This window comes from Pseudophryne corroboree, chromosome 6 (genome assembly GCF_028390025.1).
Source record: "Pseudophryne corroboree isolate aPseCor3 chromosome 6, aPseCor3.hap2, whole genome shotgun sequence".
Lineage (NCBI taxonomy): Eukaryota > Metazoa > Chordata > Amphibia > Anura > Myobatrachidae > Pseudophryne > Pseudophryne corroboree.
In genome coordinates, this window is record NC_086449.1 from 201,871,603 (window position 1) to 201,898,292 (window position 26,690).

The 26,690-nt window shown below is 47.0% G+C and overlaps 1 protein-coding gene across 1 annotated transcript in view; it reads right to left on the reverse strand.

Moving 5' to 3' along the window:
* Positions 1 to 814: 814 nt before the first annotated feature.
* PDCD7 (programmed cell death 7) overlaps positions 815 to 26,690 on the reverse strand; it is a 51,292-nt gene continuing 25,416 nt past the window's right edge. The window contains exons 2-5 of the mRNA XM_063925636.1: positions 24,609 to 24,747; positions 16,945 to 17,181; positions 2,845 to 2,932; positions 815 to 1,121 (exon numbers count right to left, since the gene is read on the reverse strand). Coding sequence (XP_063781706.1) covers positions 995 to 1,121; positions 2,845 to 2,932; positions 16,945 to 17,181; positions 24,609 to 24,747 — 591 coding nt within the window. The 3' untranslated portion in view covers positions 815 to 994. The remainder of the gene's footprint in view (positions 1,122 to 2,844; positions 2,933 to 16,944; positions 17,182 to 24,608; positions 24,748 to 26,690) is intronic.

The following is a 26,690-nucleotide window of genomic DNA, read 5'->3' on the forward strand; positions in this document are numbered from 1 at the left end:
CTCTCCTGAGGGCACTTTTTTCTAAACTGACCTGTAGGAGGCGGTATAGAGGGGAGGAGCCAGCACACCCAGTTGAAGAAATTTAAAGTGCACTGGCACCTTTGGACCCGTCCATACCCCATAGTACTAATCTGCCCCAGTATCCCTTACGGATGCTAGAGAAATGAAGTTTCTTCAGTCTCCCCTTCACCCGGCCCCTTAGCCCTGCATGCTAATATGGATGATATTGTCCATATTGGCTTGCATGCATAAACGAGCCGGAACCAGCGATGAACGAGCGCGGGGCAGCGCATCGCTCATCGTTGGTGCATACACACTGAAAGATATGAACAATGGGGGTAATTCCAAGTTGATCGCAGCAGGAATTTTTTTTTAGCAGTTGGGCAAAACCATGTGCACTGCAGGGGGGGGGGGCAGATATAACATTTGCAGAGTTAGATTTGGGTGGGTTATTTTGTTTCTGTGCAGGGTAAATACTGGCTGCTTTATTTTTACACTGCAATTTAGATTTCAGATTGAACTCACCCCACACAAATCTCTCTCTCTCTGCACATGTTATATCTGCCTCCCTGCAGTGCACATGGTTTTGCCCAACTGCTATCAAAGTTCCTGCTGCGATCAACTCAGAATTACCCCCAATATCTCGTTCATTAATGAACAAGATCGTTCATATCCGTCAGTGTAATTGGCCAGTGTGTAGGGCCCATTAGCTGTGATAGTTGAAATGAACAAACACTTGATCTTGAAAGATTTAAATTTGTGACTGTAATAAAAGAAAACAGGTTGAAAAAAAAAAAAAGAAAAGAAACAGGAGCATTAGAAAAATTTTATTTTTTCAAAATAAATATAAATTCAATAATTACATTTTATCTGTCATAATGTTTAGAAGAGGCTCTACAGCGCAGCTGGACTGATGGTTGGTAAATATAAGCCGGACAGGCTGCCTCCTTTCCAGCTTTGTAATACAGACTCATTACTATCCGCTACAGCTCAGTCACTCCGCTTGCTTCAGCGCTGTGGCCCAGATGTCACTTGATGGTAATGTGGGACCTACCCATCCGCGAGGGATACTGCTGGCATCGGGATGCTCTGGCGGTGCCAAGAACTGATCCCACATGTGTCTGGAAAAGGAACATGTCAGAGTGAGTGACAGAACACATTGCTCAAATTTACTCATTTTCTTCAGCACAAAATTGAAACTGCAATTTTGGAAGTAATACCGCAAGTTCTCTCATCCCATTCCAGGAGCCTAATTACCTGAGGTCTGGTGGGTTCCCGATATCTAAATCCAGCACCGCTCTCTCACTCTAACAGGCAACATGCTGCAGGAGGGCAATAAGCTACTGGTATGAAATAACACTGGATGGCAGGAACACAGAGAAGTCTCCTGCGCTCCTCCTGCTAACCCAGGAATATTTCATACCGGCAGTGTGAGGACCCCCATGAAACGTTGCAAAAGTGAAGACTACCATGAAACATTGCCAAAATTAGCCCTACATGCAACTAGGAATGGCCACTGTGGTTTAAGCATCGATGGTACCACTGATGGTTAACCTTGATGGTGTAAAACATACATAGTTTCCCACCAAATGGTTACCCCAGCTTTACCATTCAGAGCCCAGGGGTTGACCTTCATGGGTACTTTGGCACTGTGACCAGATACCTTTGAGAGAAAAAAAAAAAAAAGTCAGTGCTTCGTTATCATCTATGGCGAGAGACCATGTGGTTCCTCCACCGATGGTAAAAGTATTCTACATCTGGCATAGACCATTAATTATTTAAATCATCAATGGTTGATGGCCATCCCTACATGCAACAATAAAAAAAAAGTCTGCACTCAAAAGTATTAGCAATCTTACTTAAAACATGAGGTGTACACAAGGCACTAATGCCCTCATTTATCAATGTATTTCGGTCTTAAAATATAAAGTGATAATTAGGTTTTTTTGTTTTTGTTTTGTTTGTTATTAAACCCCACAGCACTGTTTTTCATTTGTGCTATTTTTTGCTCACTGGCATACTCCCTCTGTTTGTAGCTATGGTAAGCTTTATCAATCAACTTTTTTGGATACGCTTTAGTGCTTGCTGCGCTGTTCTTACCTCGTCGGCTGTTTTCATCTGTTAAATAGGGCTGACGGCGCTATGTTGCGTGTCTCCATGGAAACTTATGGCTCGGCTCCCACAATCCCCCGCTCCTCCCAAATCACCATAGCAACCCTCTGTGAGGGCAGACACAGGAAACGGCTGCGTCGTAAGAAGTTCTTACTGCGCATGTGCCGATAATTGCTGAGGATTGCGCATGCGCACTAGGCAGTGATATTCTTCATTCGTCAGCGCTGCTGGAAAGTAAACAACAGCACTGACAAAGGAAATAACAATAATGCTCACCGTGGTATGACCTCATGTTAAATAGATGAGCTTAACATCAAAATACCACGGGGAAGTGAAAACGAAAAATATCACTTCACTGGAGGCAGAATGATAAATAAGGGCATAAATGTGCTCTGGAGACATTACTGTTATAATGCTTTGTTACATGATCACAAGAACAGATCACACATAGTCCTAGATAATGGTCTTCTTAGAGCAGTAGCCTACATCATCCCCCCTTCATACCATGGCTACTAGTTGGAGGAATATCGTGCAATACAATAAGCTAATGGATTCCACTTGATTTAATGAGTGCTACAGTCATCCAATCAACTGCCACTGGTCACAGTGTAACCCTGCCACAGAAGCAGAAATCCCTTAAAACGGAATACGGAGCCCTGAAGTCTCAATGTGGCTGCTCTTATGGGAGAAAAATGCATTAAAAACTTTTTTTGGTTATTGTGCCAGCCTTACCGAATTTGGACGAGTGACACAACCGAGTGTTCAGCTTGCAGGTAATACTGACGGAACGGCTGTAGAGGGTGCAGATTTGGCAGAGGGTCTAAGATTAGGAGTATAAAAGAAAAGGAAAAAAAAGGGAAGGGGTGAAAAAAAAAAAAATGGAACATGATTAACATTACCAAGACAGTAGTTGTTAATGAGCAAGAGTAAGATGAATGTTTCTGTACACAATGTTGTTAAGTATATATAGTAGGTGTGAATATGTTCTGATACCAACCAAATCTAGCATTATTAGCTGGTTTTTCTCTGCTGGCCCTTCTCTACAACTCCCTGCAAGTGCCTTATAAAGTGCTTTCCAATATTACCGCACTATCATTTCCAAATAATTCCCATGGTCCTGTTTGCTCATGTAACGGGCTCCATTGGCCTTCATCATATTCGCTCCTTTCCACTACCTTTAATAATCACAATGTCTCCCATTTCTCCACATATATTGTCGCAAAGCTCGCTACATGCAAACTTATTACCATACTGCCTGGCTCATACCATAACTGCTTGACTCTGCCCACAAATACATATTCTTTGCCATTCTTCTCCTACTCATTGGTTGCCTCCATCCCTCTGAGGTGGTAAGAATCCTGTATTTGAGGTGATGTAGTCTGTCGCCTCTGCAAGTCTCTGTACCCATTTATAATTACTTCTGTCTTTCACAATATGCTGATCATTTAGAAATAAAATATAACTTAAATAAGATAGATACAAAAGGTATTGATTTCATTATTGACTGTAGCCCAAGTATCAGAATTACAGAAAAAGAACATTCTACTCAAAGTACAGATTCTAGTAGTCTATCACATAAAGGGGCACATGACTATTGATTTAGTGCCATCTATCAATATACATACACCAGAGCTCGACAAATTTTTAAAAAATCTAGGAGCCAGACTATCCCCTGCACCCAAAATATATAAACATTTCTATAGAACACCACTCATGCCCCTTGGGCTTCCACACATGCCATCAAATCCCAATACATAGTATGCCATACCACAGTGTCCTTAATACATAGTATGCCACCACACCAAACATTGTTACTGAGCTGGAGCAGTACTGAGGGGCAAGGAGAGTGTTCTGGGTAGGCTGCACTAGGGATAGGGAGGTGGTAAGGGTAGACAGCAGCTGGAGCAGTACCGGGGACAAGGTGGGGCTTAGGGGTAGGCATTGCTGGGCATAGGGAGGGGGTAAGGGTAGATAGCAGCTGTGGATGTACAGAGGGCAAATAGGAAGATTTTGGTACTTACCAATAAATCCCTTTTTCAGAAGCCATAGGGGACACTGGGACGACTTCAAGACCGTCCGGGGACGGTCAGGCACCTCTCTCCCTGCAGCGCCTCCCCCCCCCCCCCCCCCCCCGCAGCCAGCTCCCCCCGTCGGCCGCCGATCACTGCGCCCCCCGCTGCACCGCTACTCTCACCTCAATCTGACTTGTTTTCAAGTCGGATTGAGTGTGTCAGAAAGGGGGCCAAAACCTGTCAGATTTGGCCCCATTTCCGTCAGAAGCACGTGGATCGGCGTCTATTCTGCCGATCCACGTGTTTTCCGACAAGTCGGTAATTCCCGACTTGTCGAAAAAAAACAGCCCCTATTGAATAGGTCGGAACCTGTTAGCTGCTATCTTTCCGACAAGACGGCACTTCCGACAGTTATTGAATTTATTGAATATACCCCCCCCCCCCCCCCCCGTGTTCTGGAGATGTGTCGAGGAAGCTGATGATTGAGTCGGGACGCCACGAGATACACCTCTGGACACCCCCAGCGTTGTGTCAGGGCGTCGAACACCTCTGGGTGTAGTGCCCATTCTCCCGGATGTAGATCCTGACGGCTGAGGTAGTCTGCTTCCCAATTGTCCACTCCTGGAATGAATACTGCAGAGAGGATTACAGCGTTGTGCTCTGCCAACTGGAGAATGCGTGTCACCTCTCACATCACCTAGCGACTGCGAGTTCCTCCTTGTTTGTTTACGTAAGCTACAGCAGTCGCGTTATCCGATTGAACCTTTATCGCCTTGAACTGAAGAATGTGAGCAGCTTGTACAAGCGCATTGCAGATCGCTCTCAGTTCCAACACATTTATTGGCAATAGTGATTCCTGTGGAGAACAGTGGCCAACACAACCGTGCCTCATCCCGAGGCTGGCATCTGTCGGTAGGAGGGTCCAGTTCCATACTCCAAAACGCTTGCCCGCAGTGAGATTCTGCAGCTGGAGCCACCAAAGAAGCGAAAGTCGTGTCTCTGGAGATAGATGAACTAACTGTTAAAGGTAGAGATGCAACCCCGACCATTGATGTAACAGGTCCAGCTGGAAAGGACGTGAATGAAAACGCCCCAACCCCAGAGTTTCGAAGGCAGCTATCATTTTGCCAAGCAAGCGAATGCATAGATGGACTGATACCTGTCGTGGCTTGAGAACAGCTTGGACCAGTTTCTGTATACTGAGAGCTTTGCTTTGTGGCAGAAAAACTTTCTGTACGTTGGTGTCCAAGATCACACCGAGAAACTGGATACGCTGTGACGGTTGAAGGTTGGACTTTCGAAAATTGATTATCCATCCATGATCTACCAACACATTGTATGTTAATAGAGCATGCTCCTTGAAAGGCTAACCATTTGTCCAGAAGAATTGGAAGACTTGTCGTACTATATTTCTTTGGCGGTAAAACTTCAAAATCTAACTTGGACCCTCGGGAGATGACTTTGCTTATCCATGCATTGTCTGATATTTTGAACCAGGCAGTTTGAAAATTTAGAAGCAACGCTCCCACCGTATTTGGGTCCCGGTGTGAAGGGAGATCGTCATGCCACAGTCTTTTCTGTAGGCTTTGGGTCCGGATGACGAGCAACAACTGGTTGCTTGCCGCGACCTCTGCCTCGCAAGGATGAATTTCTGCCACGTCCTCTAAAAGATTGAGTGGGACAAACGGACCGAAAAGATATTCCAGAATAAGAGCATTTAGGTTGTGGTGGAAGGGTCAGTAAAAAGGTAGATTTACCCCCCGCAGCTTGTGAAATTAACGTATCCAGTTATTTTCCAAAAAGAATGTCACCTGTAAAGGGCAGTGCCTCCCCTGCTCTCTTGGACTCCGTACCTACCTGCCATGACCTTAGGACTCTTCTGGCAGCAATAGCCGAAGCGGAGGTTCTTGAATTCACTTGGTCGATATCTCTAGCCGCTTTCCCTAAATATACGTCCGACTCCTTAATGTGTTTCGCTAGGATAACTACTACTTCTATCGGAGCTCCATTCTGTAAATCCATAATTAACTTAGTGGCCCAATGCTCCACTGCTTTGTTCACTCAAAAGCTCACCAAGGCTGGTCGAAGGGATACACCTGCAGCCGAATAAATGAATTTCAGCATGGTGTCCAGTTTCCGCTCAGACGGGTCTTTCAAAGAAGTTGCGCCCGGAACAGGTAATGCCATCTTCTTTGCCAGCCTGGAGAGAGAGAGAGGAGTCCACCCAAGGGGACTTTTCCCAGTTATCCGTCGTGGACGATGGAAACGGATAAATACTGAGGAATCTTTTAGGCATTTGAAACAGTTTGCCTGTGTTTTTCCATGCCTCAGTCAGCTGTTTTGAAAAAGGGTAAGTGGCTGATGATCGTTGTTTTCTACCAAATAAAGCAGTATCTGGTGAATCCGGTGCCGTAGTCTCGGAGATGTTCAAAACCTGTTTTATTGCTAAAATAATAGGCTCAACCCCTTGGGAAGATTCCGGAGAAACTTTGTCGACTGCGTCAGTAAACTCGCCCAAATCCAGTTGGTCTTCTTCAGCTTCATCCTGAGAGAGAAGTTCTTTTCCTGATCCATCGGACTGCAGAAGTAATGGTACTGGACGCTTCTTAGCCTTAGACACTGTCTGCGGCTGTTTACTGGACATGTCCAAGCGCTTTGCGAGACCCTCAACTGACTTGGCTAGCCCTGCCACCCAGTTCGGTCCCGTAGCAATAGAGGGAACATAATTTTGAGGGAAGTCCGTAACCGCCTCACAAATCTTCTGTAAAGCAGCCAAATCAGAATGTAATTGCGAAATAGTTCCTGTGAGCGCTACCGCCGAGGGGTAAAAATCAGCGTCTTGGGACGGATTAACTAATGTAGCCTCTGAAGCACATGCTTCACATAGGGAGGAGTCATCTGTGTGAGCTTTTTTGTTACACTTCGCACAGACAAATAATTTTTGTGACGCCTTGTTCGCTGGTCACCTGCCATGGTGACGGACAGCGTAGAGACGCATATAATTTACACCAGAACTCTCAATGAGAGAGAGAGAGAGAGAGAGAGAGAGAGAGAGAGAGAGAGAGAGATCAGAAGGATAGAAGGGGGTATATCAATGCATTACTCCCCTATACTAAACTCGGCCACCAGCCTGTATTCTATGTGCAGGCTTTAATATTCTGGTAGTTTGAAGAAGTGTGCACCTGTCTCTGTACACTGTGAAGAGAGAATAAACACTGTTGCCCGTGAAAGAACGGACTAGCTGAGGAGAGCTCCTTTTGGAGTGATTGACAGGCTGAAAAGCTAGCCAACTCCACCCCCATGTATTTGCACCAATCTCAACTATGTCCCTAAGCACCATCTTGAGTGGGTGATAATAATCAGTTTTAACTGCTGAAACAAACACATAATTGTACTCAATGGACACCAGTGGTACATTTGAATTAAGCATGCCTGCGCTTTAGCCTTCTAGGCTATGCAGCCTAAGGACTGGCGATCACTACGCAGGCTACTCATCTGCCGCCGCTCAACGCGGCTATCAGAGTCTCCCCACCACCTTTGCGCTGGGAGTCCACCTGCTCTCCCTCGAGACCGTGCCGCTGCGCAGCGCCGCCACAATCTCTCAAGCCACTTGCACCGGGGAACACGCCACTACAGCGCTAAACCGCAGCCTAATAGCAGAGGGTGGACGGACGGACACAAAGCCGTCGCGCAGAATGCAGGTGCTGTAAGGGATGATCACACTCACCCAAATGCTTCTGGACCTCAGGAGGATGCAGCCTCTGTGGACCTGTTTTCCTGTGCAGCGTGATGCTGCACCCGGACCTCACTTCTCTTACCTAAGTGGCAACGGGTCTCCTGAGGTCTAAGGAAACTAAGCCCCTTAAAATAATAAAATAAAATATAAAACTGAGCTGGAGTTCAGTAGGCTGTGATCGGCTCCCTCGGCACAAATTCAAAACTGAGGGATTATGGGGTATAGAGGAGAGGAGCCTGTTTCACTTCTTAGATTATTCAAAGTGCCAGCTCCCTGTAAACCACCATCATCAACCCACAGTCTTGAAATCGTGCCAGTGTGGCTGACAGAAAAATAGGTTTAGGGGCAGGAAGTACTGGTGTCATTTTCACTGTTACTACACAGGAACAAGTGGTAGTATAGCGGTCTCTATCTTCCCTACTGCATGCTATCAAAGTCCAGATGGTGCATTCTCCTCCAAGTCCCCTATGGATGCATCGGGTGCTGGTGGGTGCTGTGGTACAGTATGTGGAGAGAGTCCGGAACCGCAGAGCCAGTCAGATGTATCAGGTTTCGGCTCACCTCTTTCCTGTCTCAGATGGTACCAGGCGGTGTAGTGTGAGGAAGGAACCGTATATGCAGTGCTGGTGTTAAATGCGGCTCCTCTTCCCAACTTCCTGTGGGCGGAGAGCTGCCCATAGCTACACAGTAAGCGCTGGCAGGAGAGGGGGCAGGGGGGTTGGGCATTAATGCCCGAAGCTAAATTCTAGGCTCCAAGCTGGGGTGCTGGGGGGGGGATGGGGTCTTGGACACTGCTGCCTGTGGCTGGAACGTAAGCAGAAGTGTGTGTGTGGGGGGGGGAATCGAGCATACCTGCCCACGACTACAATGTAAGCAGGAGGGGGGGTAATAAGTTGGGCTGCAGCAAAATGGGTGTGGTATAGCTCATAGACAGTTAAAGATAGACAGTCATTAGACACCATATGGTCGACAATCAAAAGTCCATCAGACAGGGTCAAAAGTCAAACAATTTTTTTTTTTACTTTTTTTTGTGTGTTTTTAAACATTAACCCAAATTTGGTGAAATTTGTCCACTCGCCACAACTTTGCTAAAAGGTAATAGTTTGTGACATGGAGAGTAAATGAGGCAAAAGTTCTAAAAAGCACAGAAAAAAAAAACAAAAAAATAAGAATTTACTTACCGATAATTCTATTTCTCGTAGTCCGTAGTGGATGCTGGGAACTCCGTAAGGACCATGGGGAATAGCGGCTCCGCAGGAGACTGGGCACAAAAGTAAATCTTTAGGACTACCTGGTGTGCACTGGCTCCTCCCCCTATGACCCTCCTCCAAGCCTCAGTTAGGATACTGTGCCCGGACGAGCGTACACAATAAGGAAGAATTTTGAATCCCGGGTAAGACTCATACCAGCCACACCAATCATACCGTACAACCTGTGATCTGAACCCAGTTAACAGCATGATAACAGAGGAGCCTCTGAAAAGATGGCTCACAACAATAATAACCCGATTTTTGTAACAATAACTATGTACAAGTATTGCAGACAATCCGCACTTGGGATGGGCGCCCAGCATCCACTACGGACTACGAGAAATAGAATTATCGGTAAGTAAATTCTTATTTTCTCTGACGTCCTAGTGGATGCTGGGAACTCCGTAAGGACCATGGGGATTATACCAAAGCTCCCAAACGGGCGGGAGAGTGCGGATGACTCTGCAGCACCGAATGAGAGAACTCCAGGTCCTCCTCAGCCAGGGTATCTAATTTGTAGAATTTAGCAAACGTGTTTGCCCCTGACCTAGTAGCTGTTCGGCAAAGTTGTAACGCCGAGACCCCTCGGGCAGCCGCCCAAGATGAGCCCACCTTCCTTGTGGAATGGGCTTTTACAGATTTTGGCTGTGGCAGGCCTGCCACAGAATGTGCAAGCTGAATTGTACTACAAATCCAACGAGCAATAGTCTGCTTAGAAGCAGGAGCACCCAGCCTGTTGGGTGCATACAGGATAAACAGCGAGTCAGATTTCCTGACTCCAGCCGTCCTGGAAACATATATTTTCAAGGCCCTGACTACGTCCAACAACTTGGAGTCCTCCAAGTCACTAGTAGCCGCAGGTACCACAATAGGTTGGTTCAGATGAAACACTGAAAACACCTTAGGGAGAAAATGAGGACGAGTCCTCAATTCCGCCCTGTCTGAATGGAAGATCAGATAAGGGCTTTTACAGGATAAAGCCCGCCAATTCTGACACGTGCCTGGCCGAGGCCAGGGCCAACAACATGACCACTTTCCATGTGAGATATTTTAACTCCACAGATTCAAGTGGTTCAAACCAATGTGACTTTAGGAACCCCAAAACTACATTGAGGTCCCAAGGTGCCACTGGAGGCACAAAAGGAGGCTGTATATGCAGTACCCCTTTTACAGACGTCTGAACTTCAGGTAGTGAAGCTAGTTCTTTCTGGAAGAAAATTGACAGGGCCGAAATTTGAACCTTAATGGACCCCAATTTTAGGCCCATAGACACTCCTGTTTACAGGAAATGCAGGAATCGACCTAGTTGAAATTCCTCCATCGGGGCCTTACTGGCCTCGCACCACGCAACATATTTTCGCCAAATGCGGTGATAATGCTTTGCGGTTACATCCTTCCTGGCTTGACCAGGGTAGGGATGACTTCATCCGGAATGCCTTTTTCCTTCAGGATCCGGCGTTCAACCGCCCTGCCGTCAAACGCAGCCGCGGTAAGTCTTGGAATAGACAGGGTCCTTGCTGGAGCAGGTCCCTTCTTAGAGGTAGAGGCCACGGGTCCTCCGTGAGCATCTCTTGAAGTTCCGGGTACCAAGTCCTTCTTGGCCAATCCGGAGCCACGAGTATAGTTCTTACTCCCCTCCGTCTTATAATTCTCAGTACTTTTGGTATGAGAGGAAGAGGAGGGAACACATACACTGACTGGTACACCCACGGTGTTACCAGAGCGTCCACAGCTATTGCCTGAGGGTCCCTTGACCTGGCGCAATACCTGTCCAATTTTTTGTTTAGGCGGGACGCCATCATGTCCACCTTTGGTTTTTCCCAATGGTTTACAATCATGTGGAAGACTTCTGGGTGAAGTCCCCACTCTCCCGGGTGGAGGTCGTGCCTGCTGAGGAAGTCTGCTTCCCAGTTGTCCACTCCCGGAATGAATACTGCTGACAGTGCTATCACATGATTTTCCGCCCAGCGAAAAATCCTTGCAGCTTCTGCCATTGCCCTCCTGCTTCTTGTGCCGCCCTGTCTGTTTACGTGGGCGACTGCCGTGATGTTGTCCGACTGGATCAGCACCGGCTGACCTTGAAGCAGAGGTCTTGCTTGGCTTAGGGCATTGTAAATGGCCCTTAGCTCCAAAATATTTATGTGAAGTGATGTCTCCAGGCTTGACCACAAGCCCTGGAAATTTCTTCCCTGTGTGACTGCTCCCCAGCCTCGCAGGCTGGCATCCGTGGTCACCAGGACCCAGTCCTGAATGCCGAATCTGCGGCCCTCTAGAAGATGAGCACTCTGCAACCACCACAGGAGAGACACCCTTGTCTTTGGTGACAGGGTTATCCGCCGATGCATCTGAAGATGCGATCCGGACCATTTTTCCAGCAGGTCCCACTGGAAAGTTCTTGCGTGGAATCTGCCGAATGGAATTGCTTCGTAGGAAGCCACCATTTTTCCCAGGACCCTTGGCACTGATGCACTGACACCTGGCCTGGTTTTAGGAGGTTTCTGACTAGTTCGGATAACTCCCTGGCTTTCTCCTCCGGGAGAAAACACCTTTTTCTGGACTGTGTCCAGGATCATCCCTAGGAATAGAAGGCGTGTCGACGGGATCAGCTGCGATTTTGGAATATTGAGAATCCAACCGTGCTGCCGCAGCACTATCTGAGATAGTGCTACCCCGACTTCCAACTGTTCCCTGGATCTTGCCCTTATCAGGAGATCGTCCAAGTAAGGGATAACTAAAACTCCCTTCTTCCGAAGGAGTATCATCATTTCGGCCATTACCTTGGTAAAGACCCGGGGTGCCGTGGACAATCCAAACGGCAGCGTCTGAAACTGATAGTGACAGTTCTGTACCACAAACCTGAGGTACCCTTGGAGAAGGGTAAATTGGGACATGTAGGTAAGCATCTTTGATGTCCAGAGAGACCATATAGTCCCCTTCTTCCAGGTTTGCAATCACTGCTCTGAGTGACTCCATCTTGAATTTGAACCTTTGTATGTAAGTGTTCAAGGATTTTAGATTTAAAATTGGTCTCACCGAGCCGTCCGGCTTCGGTACCACAAATAGTGTGGAATAGTACCCCTTTCCCTGTTGCAGGAGGGGTACCTTGATTATCACCTGCTGGGAATACAGCCTGTGAATGGCTTGCAATACTGTCTCCCTGTCTGAGGGAGACGTCGGTAAAGCAGACTTTATGAAACGGCGAGGGGGAGACGTCTCGAATTTCTTGAGACGGGCCCCCACCGTGCCTGAGACCGCTTGTAAAGCCCCAGCGTCATGCTGAGGACTTTGCGGAGGCGGGAGAGGGCTTTTGTTCCTGGGAATTGGCTGTTTGCTGCAGCCTTTTTCCTCTCCCTCTGCCACGGGGCAGAAATGAGGCGCCTTTTGCCCGCTTGCCCTTATGGGGCCGAAAGGACTGCGCCTGATAATACGGCGTCTTCTTAGGTTGAGAAGCTACCTGGGGTAAAAATGTGGATTTTCCAGCCGTTGCCACCAGGTCTGTTAGACCTACCCCAAATAACTCCTCCCTTTTATAAGGCGATACTTCCATATGCCTTTTGGAATCAGCATCACCTGACCACTGTCTTGTCCATAACCCTCTTCTGGCAGAAATGGACAGCGCACTTACTCTTGATGCCAGTCGGCAAATATCCCTCTGTGCATCACGCATATATAGAAATGCATCTTTTAAATGCTCTATAGTTAGTATTATACTGTCCCTATCTAGGGTATCAATATTGTCAGTCAGGGAATCCGACCAAGCTACCCCAGCACTGCACATCCAGGCTGAGGCGATTGCTGGTCGCAGTATCACACCCGTGTGAGTGTATATACATTTTAGGATATTTTACTGCTTTCTGTCAGCAGGTTCCTTAAGGGCGGCCGTATCCGGGGACGGTAGTGCCACCTGTTTAGACAAGCGTGTGAGCGCTTTATTCACCCTAAGGGGTGTTTCCCAACGTGCCCTATCCTCTGGCGGGAAGGGGTATGATGCTAATAACTTTTTAGGAATTAACAGTTTTTATCGGGGGAAACCCACGCATCATCACACACTTCATTTAATTCCTCAGATGCAGGAAAAACTACAGGCAGTTTTTTCTCACCCAACATAATACCCTTTTTAGTGGTACTGGTATTATCAGAAATGTGTAAAAACATTTTCCATAGCCTCAATCATGTAACGTGTGGCCCTACTGGAAATCACATTCGTCTCTTAATCGTCGACACTGGAGTCAGTATCCGTGTCGGCGTCTGTATCTGCCATCTGCGGTAACGGGCGTTTTAGAGCCCCAGATGGCTTTTGAGACACCTGGACAGGCACAGGCTGAGTCGCCGGCTGTCTCATGTCATCAATCTTTTGTAAAGAGCTGACACTGTCACATAATTCCTTCCATAAGCTCATCCACTCAGGTGTCGACTCCCTAGGGGGTGACATCTCTGTTACAGGCAATTGCTCCGCCTCCACCTCATTTTCCTCCTCATACATGTCGACACAACGTACCGACATACCGCACACACACAGGGAATGCTCTGATAGAGGACAGGACCCCACTAGCCCTTTGGGGAGACAGAGGGAGAGTATGCCAGCACACACCAGAGCGCTATATATATATATATATATATATATATATATATATATATATATATATATATATATATATATATATATATATATACAGGGATAACCTTATATAAGTGTTTTTCCCCTTATAGCTGCTGTATTGTTATACTGCGCCTAATTAGTGCCCCCCTCTCTTTTTTAACCCCTTTCTGTAGTGTAGTAACTGCAGGGGAGAGCCAGGGAGCTTCCCTCCAACGGAGCTGTGAGAGAAAATGGCGCCAGTGTGCTGAGGAGATAGGCTTCGCCCCCTTCTCGGCGGCCTTTTCTCCCGTTTTTCTGTGGAATCTGGCAGGGGTTAAAATTCATCCATATAGCCCTGGGGGCTATATGTGATGTATTTTCGCCAGCCAAGGTGTTTTTATTGCTGCTCAGGGCGCCCCCCCCTAGCGCCCTGCACCCTCAGTGACCGAAGTGTGAAGTGTGCTGAGGAGCAATGGCGCACAGCTGCAGTGCTGTGCGCTACCTTGGTGAAGACAGGATGTCTTCTGCCGCCGATTTTTCCGGACCTCTTCTTGCTTCTGGCTCTGTAAGGGGGCCGGCGGCGCGGCTCTGGGACCGAGCTCCGAGGCTGGGCCTGTGTTCGGTCCCTCTGGAGCTAATGGTGTCCAGTAGCCTAAGAAGCCCAATCCACTCTGCACGCAGGTGAGTTCGCTTCTTCTCCCCTTAGTCCCTCGATGCAGTGAGCCTGTTGCCAGCAGGTCTTACTGAAAATAAAAAACCTAAAACTAAACTTTCACTAAGAAGCTCAGGAGAGCCCCTAGTGTGCACCCTTCTCGGCCGGGCACAAAAATCTAACTGAGGCTTGGAGGAGGGTCATAGGGGAGGAGCCAGTGCACACCAGGTAGTCCTAAAGCTTTACTTTTGTGCCCAGTCTCCTGCGGAGCCGCTATTCCCCATGGTCCTTACGGAGTTCCCAGCATCCACTAGGACGTCAGAGAAAAAAAACTTTTTTTTTTAATGTGTCTGACTGTTGACCATATAGTGTCTAACTAATGACTATCTTTTAACTGTCTGTCCCAGCAAAATACCCCCCCCCCCCCCCCCCCTTCCGCTTCCCACTGCCACACAACTAGTGACGTAAACCAAGCCACCAAAATCCACCGCCACCACTGGGCACAACACACAACTCCCCCAGCAATACTCGGCCATGCATAGACCTTCTTATTACAGAGCTCTATACGGTTGGAGTTGGGAAATAGGCCAGGACGGACAGGGTTCACAGCGGGCCAAGCAGTCACCACATGCACTCTTGTGCATGAAATGGCCGCTGCAAACATGCTCACGAGCTGGCTCTGCTTCATCCCTCACTGCATAATATCTGATTGCCAGGAAGCAGAATGTGGTCGCCATGCCGACCTGGCCCCCAGGATTTGTCGAGTGCTGCAGTACACTGTGATATGACTTATGTAGCTACATGTCTAAGAGACTGATAAAAAGGAACCTACATTATACTTTGTAGCGTCCCTGATACCTTCATCCTTCCTGCTCAGAACATGCCTATATACTTCACTAATACAGACATACACTTAGTTTCAGCGCATAGTCCATGGGATCTCCCTCCTTCTCTCTTCTGTTGTACCCCAATGCTAGTATTTTACATTTTAAAACAGAAAAAAGCTCAGAAATAGTGTGGGTTTTTTTTTAAATTTAATTAAGATCATATTTCTAAAAATTTATTTAAAGATGTTGTGCCTACCGGATTTCCTCTTTAACAACTGATGGGTGCAGCGGGATGGCATAGTCACATGGGGCCATGCCCTCCTTGAACCCATGGCAGTTAAATGGTCAAAGAGCGTGGACAATTAATATTATCTTCAATTTTTTTTTAGCTGTAAAAATAGTAGGCGTTGGAATCCTCTTGTCTGTAGTCAGGGTTTGATTCAGACCAGGAGCTATCTGTTTGCAGTTTATATGTTCTCTCCATGTTTGCCTGGGTTTCTTCTAGGTGTGGCAGGTTAATTCCTCATAACCAAATGAATGTGTGTATATGTAGGTTAGGTACTATCCATTTTAAAGCTTCTCTGGACTGATATAAAAAATGTAATATTCTTTGAAGAACGCTGAGCTATGTACAGACCCCATCTAAATAAAGGTTTCTAATCATAACAGAATAGGGGTCTGTTTACTAAGCCTTCGAGAGAGATTATCTCCGTCCACTTTCTCTCTCTCCAAGCCTCAGAAAATAGACCCCTAAAGTTGAGCATACACTATACCACAGGTTCTCAAACTCGGTCCTCAGGACCCCACACAGCGCATGTTTTGCAGGTCTCCTCACAAAATCACAAGTGAAATAATTAGCTCCACCTGTGGACCTTTTAAAAAGTGTCAGTGCGTAATTAATACACCTGTGCACCTACTCGGTTACCTGCAAAACATGCACTGTGTGGGGTCCTGAGGACCGAGTTTGAGAACCCCTGCACTATACAATTATCTGCCAGACCATCTGGTTGGAATGAAAATCTGGTAATGGATGGAAGCAAATGACCATTTGGTCCCAAACACTGGATAACAGACAAAAACTGTCGTGCAGACAAACTGGTTAAATCACGGATCAATTTGTCCGAACAACAGTTTTTGTCTGTTATCCAGTATTTGGGAACAAATGGTCGATGGCTCTTATCTATTACCAGATTTTCATTCCAACCAGCCAGATCTGACAGATAATTGTATAGTGTCTGCCCAGCTTAAGTCCAGTATCACATTTACTTTTGTAAATTAAGTTTTCTCCCAGCAACTGCAACTCACAGCCTATGAGAACAGAAAGCATCCTGAGCTATGGGACTGTACAGCATAACATATGTGGTACTGTAAGTATTGGCCATAACATTTTTTAAATAATTTTTACAAAGGCTTTTTAGATCATACGGACAGCTTTATATCATAAGTCACAGCTCAGTTCTGCACCAAATACAACTGTATCAACACAGCAGTTATCCCATTCTAGATGCTATAAAAGTTTTGGTGAAAAATATAGGCATAATCTGGTTTCTCATGGAACCCTAGCCGTGCGTGTTGTCAAGGTATCATCAGGAATAATTAGTGTCATCTGTAGATCTATTGTGTTAGCCAATTAACACAGCCTCAGCTAAATGATCTGGAAAACATGCACTGTTAGGGTCCCATGAGGACCGATCTAGACTGAGAGAGCAATATATGTAATAAATACTGCAATAGAGCAATTGAAAACCCTCTGTATGATGCATATAAGACACACACCTGGGTCTCCAAACAATATGGCGTCTAGTTCCCGTTGCTTTTGCAGGACCTTTTCTCTTTCCTTTTTCAGTCTCTTGTCTTTATCTCGCTGTCTTTCTTCTTCTTGCTCGCCTTCCAGTATAACTCTAAGGGCTCTCTCCTCCGCATCGTACAATGCCACGCGCTTGTGGACCATTGTTCTGAGCCTGTTGATGTGATTCTTGAATGTTTCATCTGCAGACGCTGGTGGAAATACACCTGTAAACAAGAAGATTAACAAATGTTCATTTACAGCAAAGACTTGTGCTAGGGTCCACCAGTCCTGCTTCCCTGGCATCACTGTGGTCCAGCAACATCTGCAGCGCCAAATGCTGCACAATACAACTAAACGCCATGCTTACGCGTCAGTTTAGAGATCACATATCCACTATCTTTATAATGTCATTCTGTGCAGACCATTAGCAAAGTCAAGGCGCAGTACCTACTACACTCATGCTTTCTATTACTCATATTTCCACACCTTTCCTAGCTTGGCCATGCTCACAATGATGTCACCTATATACCTAGCCACTAGGCTACCACAAGGTATTGTAATGTGGGGGTTAATACTGTATTTCTTTTCAATAAGAATAATAAAAAAAATAAGAATTTACTTACCGATAATTCTATTTCTCGGAGTCCGTAGTGGATGCTGGGGTTCCTGAAAGGACCATGGGGAATAGCGGCTCCGCAGGAGACAGGGCACAAAAAGTAAAGCTTTAGGATCAGGTGGTGTGCACTGGCTCCTCCCCCTATGACCCTCCTCCAAGCCTCAGTTAGGTACTGTGCTCGGACGAGCGTACACAATAAGGAAGGATTTATGAATCCCGGGTAAGACTCATACCAGCCACACCAATCACACTGTACAACCTGTGATCTGAACCCAGTTAACAGTATGATAACAGCGGAGCCTCTGAAAAGATGGCTCACAACAATAATAACCCGATTTTTGTAACTATGTACAAGTAATGCAGATAATCCGCACTTGGGATGGGCGCCCAGCATCCACTACGGACTCCGAGAAATAGAATTATCGGTTAGTAAATTCTTATTTTCTCTATCGTCCTAGTGGATGCTGGGGTTCCTGAAAGGACCATGGGGATAATACCAAAGCTCCCAAACGGGCGGGAGAGTGCGGATGACTCTGCAGCACCGAATGAGAGAACTCCAGGTCCTCCTTAGCCAGGGTATCAAATTTGTAGGATTTTACAAACGTGTTTGCCCCTGACTAAATAGCCGCTCGGCAAAGTTGTAAAGCCGAGACCCCTCGGGCAGCCGCCCAAGATGAGCCCACCTTCCTTGTGGAATGGGCATTTACATATTTTGGCTGTGGCAGGCCTGCCACAGAATGTGCAAGCTAAATTGTATTACACATCCAACTAGCAATAGTCTGCTTAGAAGCAAGAGCACCCAGTTTTTTGGGTGCATACAGGATAACAGCAAGTCAGTTTTCCTGACTCCAGCCGTCCTGGAAACATATTTTCAGGGCCCTGACAACATCTAGCAACTTGGAGTCCTCCAAGTCCCTAGTAGGTGCAAGGCACCACAATAAGCTGGTTCAGGTGAAACACTGACACCACCTTAGGGAGAGAACTGGGGACGAGTCCGCAGCTCTGCCCTGTCCGAATGGACAAACAGATATGGCTTTTTTGAGAAAAAAACCACCAATTTGACACTTGCCTGGTCCAGGCCAGGGCCAAGAGCATGGTCACTTTTCATGTGAGATGCTTCAAATCCACAGATTTGACTGGTTTTAAACCAATGTGTTTTGAGGAATCCCAGAACTACGTTGAGATCCCACAGTGCCACTGGAGGCACAAAAGGGGGTTGTATATGCAATACTCCCTTGACAAACTTCTGGACTTCAGGAACTGAAGCCAATTCTTTCTGGAAGAAAAATCGACAGGGCCGAAAGTTGAACCTTAATGGACCCCAATTTGAGGCCCATAGACACTCCTGTTTGCAAGAAATGCAGGAATCGACCGAGTTGAAATTTCTTCGTGGGGCCTTCCTGGCCTCACACCACGCAACATATTTTTGCCACATGTGGTGATAATGTTGTGCGGTCACCTCCTTTCTGGCTTTGACCAGGGTAGGAATGACCTCTTCCTGAATGCCTTTTCCCTTAGGATCCGGCGTTCCACCGCCATGCCGTCAAACGCAGCTGCGGTAAGTCTTGGAACAGACATGGTACTTGTTGAAACAAGTCCCTTCTTAGCGGCAGAGACCATAAGTCCTCTGTGAGCATCTCTTGAAGTTCCGGGTACCAAGTCCTTCTTGGCCAATCCGGAGCCATGAGTATAGTTCTTACTCCTCTACGTCTTATAATTCTCAGTACCTTAGGTATGAAAAGCAGAGGATGGAACACATACACCGACTGGTACACCCACGGTGTTACCAGAACGTCCACAGCTATTGCCTGAGGGTCTCTTAACCTGGCGCAATACCTGTCCCGTTTTTTGTTCAGTCGGGACGCCATCATGTCCACCTTTGGTAATTCCCAACGGTTTACAATTATGTGGAAAACTTCCCCATGAAGTTCCCACTCTGCCGGGTGGAGGTCGTGCCTACTGAGGAAGTCTGCTTCCCAGTTTCCATTCCCGGAATGAAACACTGCTGACAGTGCTATCACATGATTTTCCGCCCAGCGAAAAGTCCTTGCAGTTTTTGCCACTGCCCTCCTGCTTCTTGTGCCGCCCTGTCTATTTACGTGGGCGACTGCCGTGATGTTTTATCCCACTGGATCAATACCGGCTGACCTTGAAGCAGAGGTCTTGCTAAGCTTAGAGCATTATAAATTTACCCTTAGCTATATTTATGTGGAGAAAAATCTCCAGACTTGATCACACTCCCTGGAAATTTTTTCCTTGTGTGACTGCTCCCCAGCCTCTCGGGCTGGCCTCCGTGGTCACCAACATCCAAAACTGAATGCCGAATCTGCGGCCCTATAGAAGATGAGCACTCTGTAACCACCACAGGAGAGACACCCTTGTCCTTGGATATAGGGTTATCCGCTGATGCATCTGAAGATGCGATCCGGACCATTTGTCCAGCAGATCCCACTGAAAAGTTCTTGCATGAAATCTGCCGACTGGAATTGCTTCGAAGGAAGTCACCATTTTTTTTACCATGGCCCTTGTGCAATGATGCACTGATTTTAGGAGGTTCCTGACTACCTCGGATAACTCCCTGGCTTTCTCTTCCGGGAGAAACACCTTTTTCTGGACTGTGTCCAGAATCATCCCTAAGCACAGGAGACTTGTTGTCGGGATCAGCTGCGATTTTGGAATATTTAGAATCCACCCCTGCTGTTGTAACAGTATCCGAGATAGTGCTACTCCGACCTCCAACTGTTTCCTGGACTTTGCCCTTATCAGGAGATCGTCCAAGTAAGGGATAATTAAGACGCCTTTTCTTCGAAGAAGAACCATCATTTCGGCCATTACCTTGGTAAAAACCCGGGGTGCCGTAGACAATCCAAACGGCAGCGTCAGAAACTGATAGTGACAGTTCTGTACCACGAACCTGAGGTACCCTTAGTGATAAGGGCAAATTTGGGACATGGAGGTAAGCATCCCTGATGTCTCGGGACACCAGATAGTCCCCTTCTTCCCGGTTCGTTATCACTGCTCTGAGTGACTCCATCTTGATTTGAACCTTTGTAAGTGTTCAAAATTTTTTTAGATTTAGAATAGGTCTCACCTAGCCTTCTGGCTTCAGTACCACAATATAGTGTGGAATAATACCCCTTTTCTTGTTGTAGGAGGGGTAATTTAATTATCACCTGCTGGGAATACAGCTCGTGAATTGTTTCCCATACTGCCTCCTTGTCGGAGGGAGACCTTGGTAAAGCAGACTTCAGGAGCCTGCGCAGGGGAAACGTCTCGACATTCCAAACTGTACCCCTGGGATACTACTTGTAGGATCCAGGGGTCCTGTACGGTCTCAGCGTCATGCTGAGAGCTTGTCAGAAGCGGTGGAACGCTTCTGTTCCTGGGAATGGGCTGCCTGCTGCAGTCTTCTTCCCTTTCCTCTATCCCTGGGCAGATATGACTCTTATAGGGACGAAAGGACTGAAGCTGAAAAGACGGTGTCTTTTTCTGCAGAGATGTGACTTAGGGTAAAAACGGTGGATTTTCCAGCAGTTGCCCTGGCCACCAGGTCCGATGGACCGACCCCAAATAACTCCTCTTCCTTTATACGGCAATACACCTTTGTGCCGTTTGGAATCTGCATCACCTGACCACTGTCGTGTCCATAAACATCTTCTGGCAGATATGGACATCGCACTTACTCTTGATGCCAGAGTGCAAATATCCCTCTGTGCATCTCGCATATATAGAAATACATCCTTTAAATGCTCTATAGTCAATAAAATACTGTCCCTGTCAAGGGTATCAATGTTTTTAGTCAGGGAATCCGACCAAGCCACCCCAGCTCTGCACATCCAGGCTGAGGCGATCGCTGGTCGCAGTATAACACCAGTATGTGTGTATATACTTTTTATGATATTTTTCTAGCCTCCTGTCAGCTGGCTCCTTGAGGACGGCCCTATCTATAGACGGTACCGCCACTTGTTCTGATAAGCGTGTGAGCGCCTTATCCACCCTAAGGGGTGTTTCCCAACGCGCCCTAACTTCTGGCGGGAAAGGGTATACCGCCCATATTTTCTATCGGGGGGAACCCACGCATCATCACACACTTCATTTAATTTATCTGATTCAGGAAAAACTACGGTAGTTTTTTCACATCCCACATAATACCCTCTTTTGTGGTACTTGTAGTATCAGAAATATGTAACACCTCCTTCATTGCCCTTAACGTGTGGCCCTAATAAGGAATACGTTTGTTTATTCACCGTCGACACTGGATTCAGTGTCCGTGTCTGTGTCTGTGTCGACCGACTAAAGTAAACGGGCGTTTTAAAACCCCTGACGGTGTTTCTGAGACGTCTGGACCGGTACTAATTGTTTGTCGGCCGTCTCATGTCGTCAACCGACCTTGCAGCGTGTTGACATTATCACGTAATTCCCTAAATAAGCCATCCATTCCGGTGTCGACTCCCTAGAGAGTGACATCACCATTACAGGCAATTGCTCCGCCTCCTCACCAACATCGTCCTCATACATGTCGACACACACGTACCGACACACAGCACACACACAGGGAATGCTCTGATAGAGGACAGGACCCACTAGCCCTTTGGAGAGACAGAGGGAGAGTTTGCCAGCACACACCAAAAACGCTATAATTATATAGGGACAACCTTATATAAGTGTTTTCCCTTATAGCATCTTTTATATATTTCTAACGCCAAATTAGTGCCCCCCCTCTCTGTTTTAACCCTGTTTCTGTAGTGCAGTGCAGGGGAGAGCCTGGGAGCCTTCCCTCCAGCCTTTCTGTGAGGGAAAATGGCGCTGTGTGCTGAGGAGATAGGCCCCGCCCCTTTTTCGGCGGCCTCGTCTCCCGCTCTTAACGGATTCTGGCAGGGGTTAAATATCTCCATATAGCCCCCGGAGGCTATATGTGAGGTATTTTTAGCCAAAAAAGGTTTTCATTTGCCTCCCAGGGCGCCCCCCTCCCAGCGCCCTGCACCCTCAGTGACTGCCGTGTGAAGTGTGCTGAGAGGAAAATGGCGCACAGCTGCAGTGCTGTGCGCTACCTTAAGAAGACTGAGGAGTCTTCTGCCGCCGATTCTGGACCTCTTCTCGTTTCAGCATCTGCAAGGGGGCCGGCGGCGAGGCTCCGGTGACCATCCAGGCTGTACCTGTGATCGTCCCTCTGGAGCTAATGTCCAGTAGCCAAGAAGCCAATCCATCCTGCACGCAGGTGAGTTCACTTCTTCTCCCCTAAGTCCCTCGTTGCAGTGATCCTGTTGCCAGCAGGACTCACTGTAAAATAAAAAACCTAAGCTAAACTTTTCTAAGCAGCTCTTTAGGAGAGCCACCTAGATTGCACCCTTCTCGGCCGGGCACAAAAATCTAACTGAGGCTTGGAGGAGGGTCATAGGGGGAGGAGCCAGTGCACACCACCTGATCCTAAAGCTTTACTTTTTGTGCCCTGTCTCCTGCGGAGCCGCTATTCCCCATGGTCCTTTCAGGAACCCCAGCATCCACTAGGACGATAGAGAAAGAGCCATGAGAAGACCAAGATCACTGGCAAAAAAAAAACGAACAATGGTAGCTGGACTAAATTGTGAGCACAGCAGGCAGGGTTAACAGCTAGATAGAAAATATGTAAATCTTATAAGAAGAAGAACTACCAAACATTTAATATTAACATTAAATGCAATGTGAACATAAAAACATATAGGATTAGAATCACTTGAATAACAGCTGGAGAGTTGTCTGTTGGAGCAACTGTGGCAGCATGATCACCCTGTCCCATATCTAGATTTTTGGCTAGACAAAAGCTATCACAGGTACAGATAACATCGCACAGTCTCTCTTACGTCCTCCTCCCTCACACCTTCCCAACCACACTGAATAATACACCGAAACCTATAGGTCATATCCTCATGGCATCAAGACGCCTAATGGCACTTAACTGGGCACATCTTCCTCCATTACATGTTACTAAAGTTTGGCAAATATATAATCTTGAGCACATGACCGATCTCACCAATTTGATTATGCAGCTATACCATGCACAGAGTATTCTGAATTTAGTCCAACCCCTCAGCAAAGAGCAGATCCTCTACCCTGATTGATGTGTGTGGCCAATTCTTGTCTCCTCTTTCTCCTTTACCCTCCCCTACCTACTCTTTCTTCTTTACCAAGATCTCCCTGCCTTCCACCACACACTTTGGCTAAATACATAACACCTAGAAAGTTAGGAGCCTTTTACTCAGCAATGTATTGTTATTGCCTGACATTTTTACTTGTGTTCAAGTGATCACTCTGACGACCTCTACTTGCTTTAAACATTAAATGGTGCAAGAAGTGTTTGAAACATGTCAACACATCCAAAAGAATATGAGTATGCTCTCACTGGAAACAATGGATGAGTGTGGTATGACTTGTCGGCAGTCATCAGGGTTGAACTGTGGACATGCAGCATGTCTACCAGGATGATGTGTTGAATTGCCGACACATCGTCCCTAGTAGTAGAGTGGCTTCTTACCTTCTCCTGACGGCAGCGGTGCTGTGACTGTCACTTCCGCTATGGACCTCTTATGCTTCAGCATGCTGGTGAGTATTTTTCCCCCTATTCATAACCCTAGTGCCTAACCCTAACGCCTACCCCACCACCCCCGTAGCGCCTAACCCTAACCTCCTCCCCGCAGTGCCTAAACGTATCAGTTGCCATCCTGAAACGGGCGACATTTCAGATGTCAACAGTTTGAACCATTTTGACGTTCTGATGTCAACTTTATGAACATCTATATGGTTACTGTCAACCATTCGACCGGATACCGATTAGGTCACGCCCAATTAAATGTGTATTACCAACATGAAAAACATTATAAAAATGTGTACTAGACACAGATGAGGCTTTATACTGCAACTATATTAGAATCACTGACTCACAGTATTTTATCAGACAGCAAACAACAGATATTTGTTTTAGAACGCATTATGCGACTACACAGACTGTAGAAAAGCTACGAGCACCTTGTATACTACTGTAACATCTAGGCTTCATACCTTTCCGGCCAGCAGCCTCTTTTCTCAGTTTTCTTAACTTCTCCAAGGACTTCAAAACATCCAGCATTTTTTTGGTATCAGTCTGCTTTTTCCTCACCTCCGCAAGTACACTATCAGCAGCAGCTTTCAGCTCTCGCTCCTGAAATAAAAAGAATGAGAGCGCCTCAAGTAAAATAATTTGGATCTTCCGTAGGTAGAGGGCAGGGCCACGATGACAACACACTGTGGTTAACAAGTGTCACAAATTTACTTATATAGCAGTGATAAAAGTGTAAATAATATTACATGACATGTACCATACCAGTACTTACAGTTGAACAGTGCTGTAAAACCCTGTTTCTCTGACGTCCTAAGTGGATGCTGGGGACTCCGTCAGGACCATGGGGATTAGCGGCTCCGCAGGAGACAGGGCACAAAAATAAAAGCTTTAGGACTAGGTGGTGTGCACTGGCTCCTCCCCCTATGACCCTCCTCCAAGCCTCAGTTAGGTTTTTGTGCCCGGCCGAGAAGGGTGCAATCTAGGTAGCTCTCCTGAGCTGCTTAGAATAAAAGTATAGACTTAGGTTTTGTTATTTTCAGTGAGTCCTGCTGGCAACAGGCTCACTGCATCGAGGGACTAAGGGGAGAAGAAGCGAACTCACCTGCGTGCAGAGTGGATTGGGCTTCTTGGCTACTGGACATTAGCTCCAGAGGGACGATCACAGGCCCAGCCATGGATGGGTCCCGGAGCCGCGCCGCCGGCCCCCTTACAGAGCCAGAAGAGTGAAGAGGTCCAGAAATCGGCGGCAGAAGGCATCTTGTCTTCAAGAAAGGTAGCGCACAGCACTGCAGCTGTGCGCCATTGCTCTCAGCACACTTCACACTCCGGTCACTGAGGGTGCAGGGCGCTGGGGGGGGGGGGGGCGCCCTGAGACGCAATGAAAACACTATTTATGGTAAAAAATACATCACATATAGCTCCTGGGCTATATGGATGTATTTAACCCCTGCCATTTTACCTCATAAAAAGCGGGAGAAAGGCCGCCGTTAAGGGGGCGGAGCCTATCTCCTCAGCACAAAAGCGCCATTTTCCCTCACAGCTCCGCTGGAAGGACGTCTCCCTGACTCTCCCCTGCAGTCCTGCACTACAGAAACAGGGTAAAAAAGAGAGAGGGGGGGGCACTAATTTGGCATATAAAAACATATATAGCAGCTATAAGGGAGAAACACTTATTTATAAGGTTGTCCCTATACATGTATAGCACTCTGGTGTGTGCTGGCAAACTCTCCCTCTGTCTCCCCAAAGGGCTAGTGGGGTCCTGTCCTCTATCAGAGCATTCCCTGTGTGTGTGCTGTGTGTCGACATGTATGAGGAGGAAAATGGTGTGGAGGCGGAGCAATTGCCTGTATTAGTGATGTCACCCCCTAGGGAGTCGACACCTGACTGGATGGTCTTATTTAAGGACAGACACGGACACTGACTCCAGTGTCGACGGTGAAGAAACAAACGTATTTTCCAGTAGGGCCACACGTTACATGATCACGGCAATGAAGGAGGCTTTGCATATTTCTGATACTACAAGTACCACAAAAAAGGGTATTATGTGGGGTGTGAAAAAACTACCCGTAGTTTTTCCTGAATCAGAAGAATTAAATGAAGTGTGTGATGATGCGTGGGTCTCCCCCGATAAAAAATTGCTGATATCTAAGAAATTATTGCCATTATACCCTTTCCCGCCAGAAGTTAGGGCGCGTTGGGAAACACCCCCTAGGGTGGATAAGGCACTCACACGCTTATCAAAACAAGTGGCGTTACCGTCTCCAGATACGGCCGCCCTCAAGGAGCCAGTTGATAGGAAGCTGGAAAATGTCCTAAAAAGTATATACACACATACTGGTGTTATACTGCGACCAGCGATTGCCTCAGCCTGGATGTGCAGCGCTGGGGTGGCGTGGTCGGAGTCCCTGACTGAAAATATTGATACCCTGGACAGGGACAATATTTTATTGACTATAGAGCGTTTAAAAGATGCGTTTCTATATATGCGTGATGCACAGAGGGATATTTGCACCCTGGCATCAAGAGTAAGTGCGATGTCCATT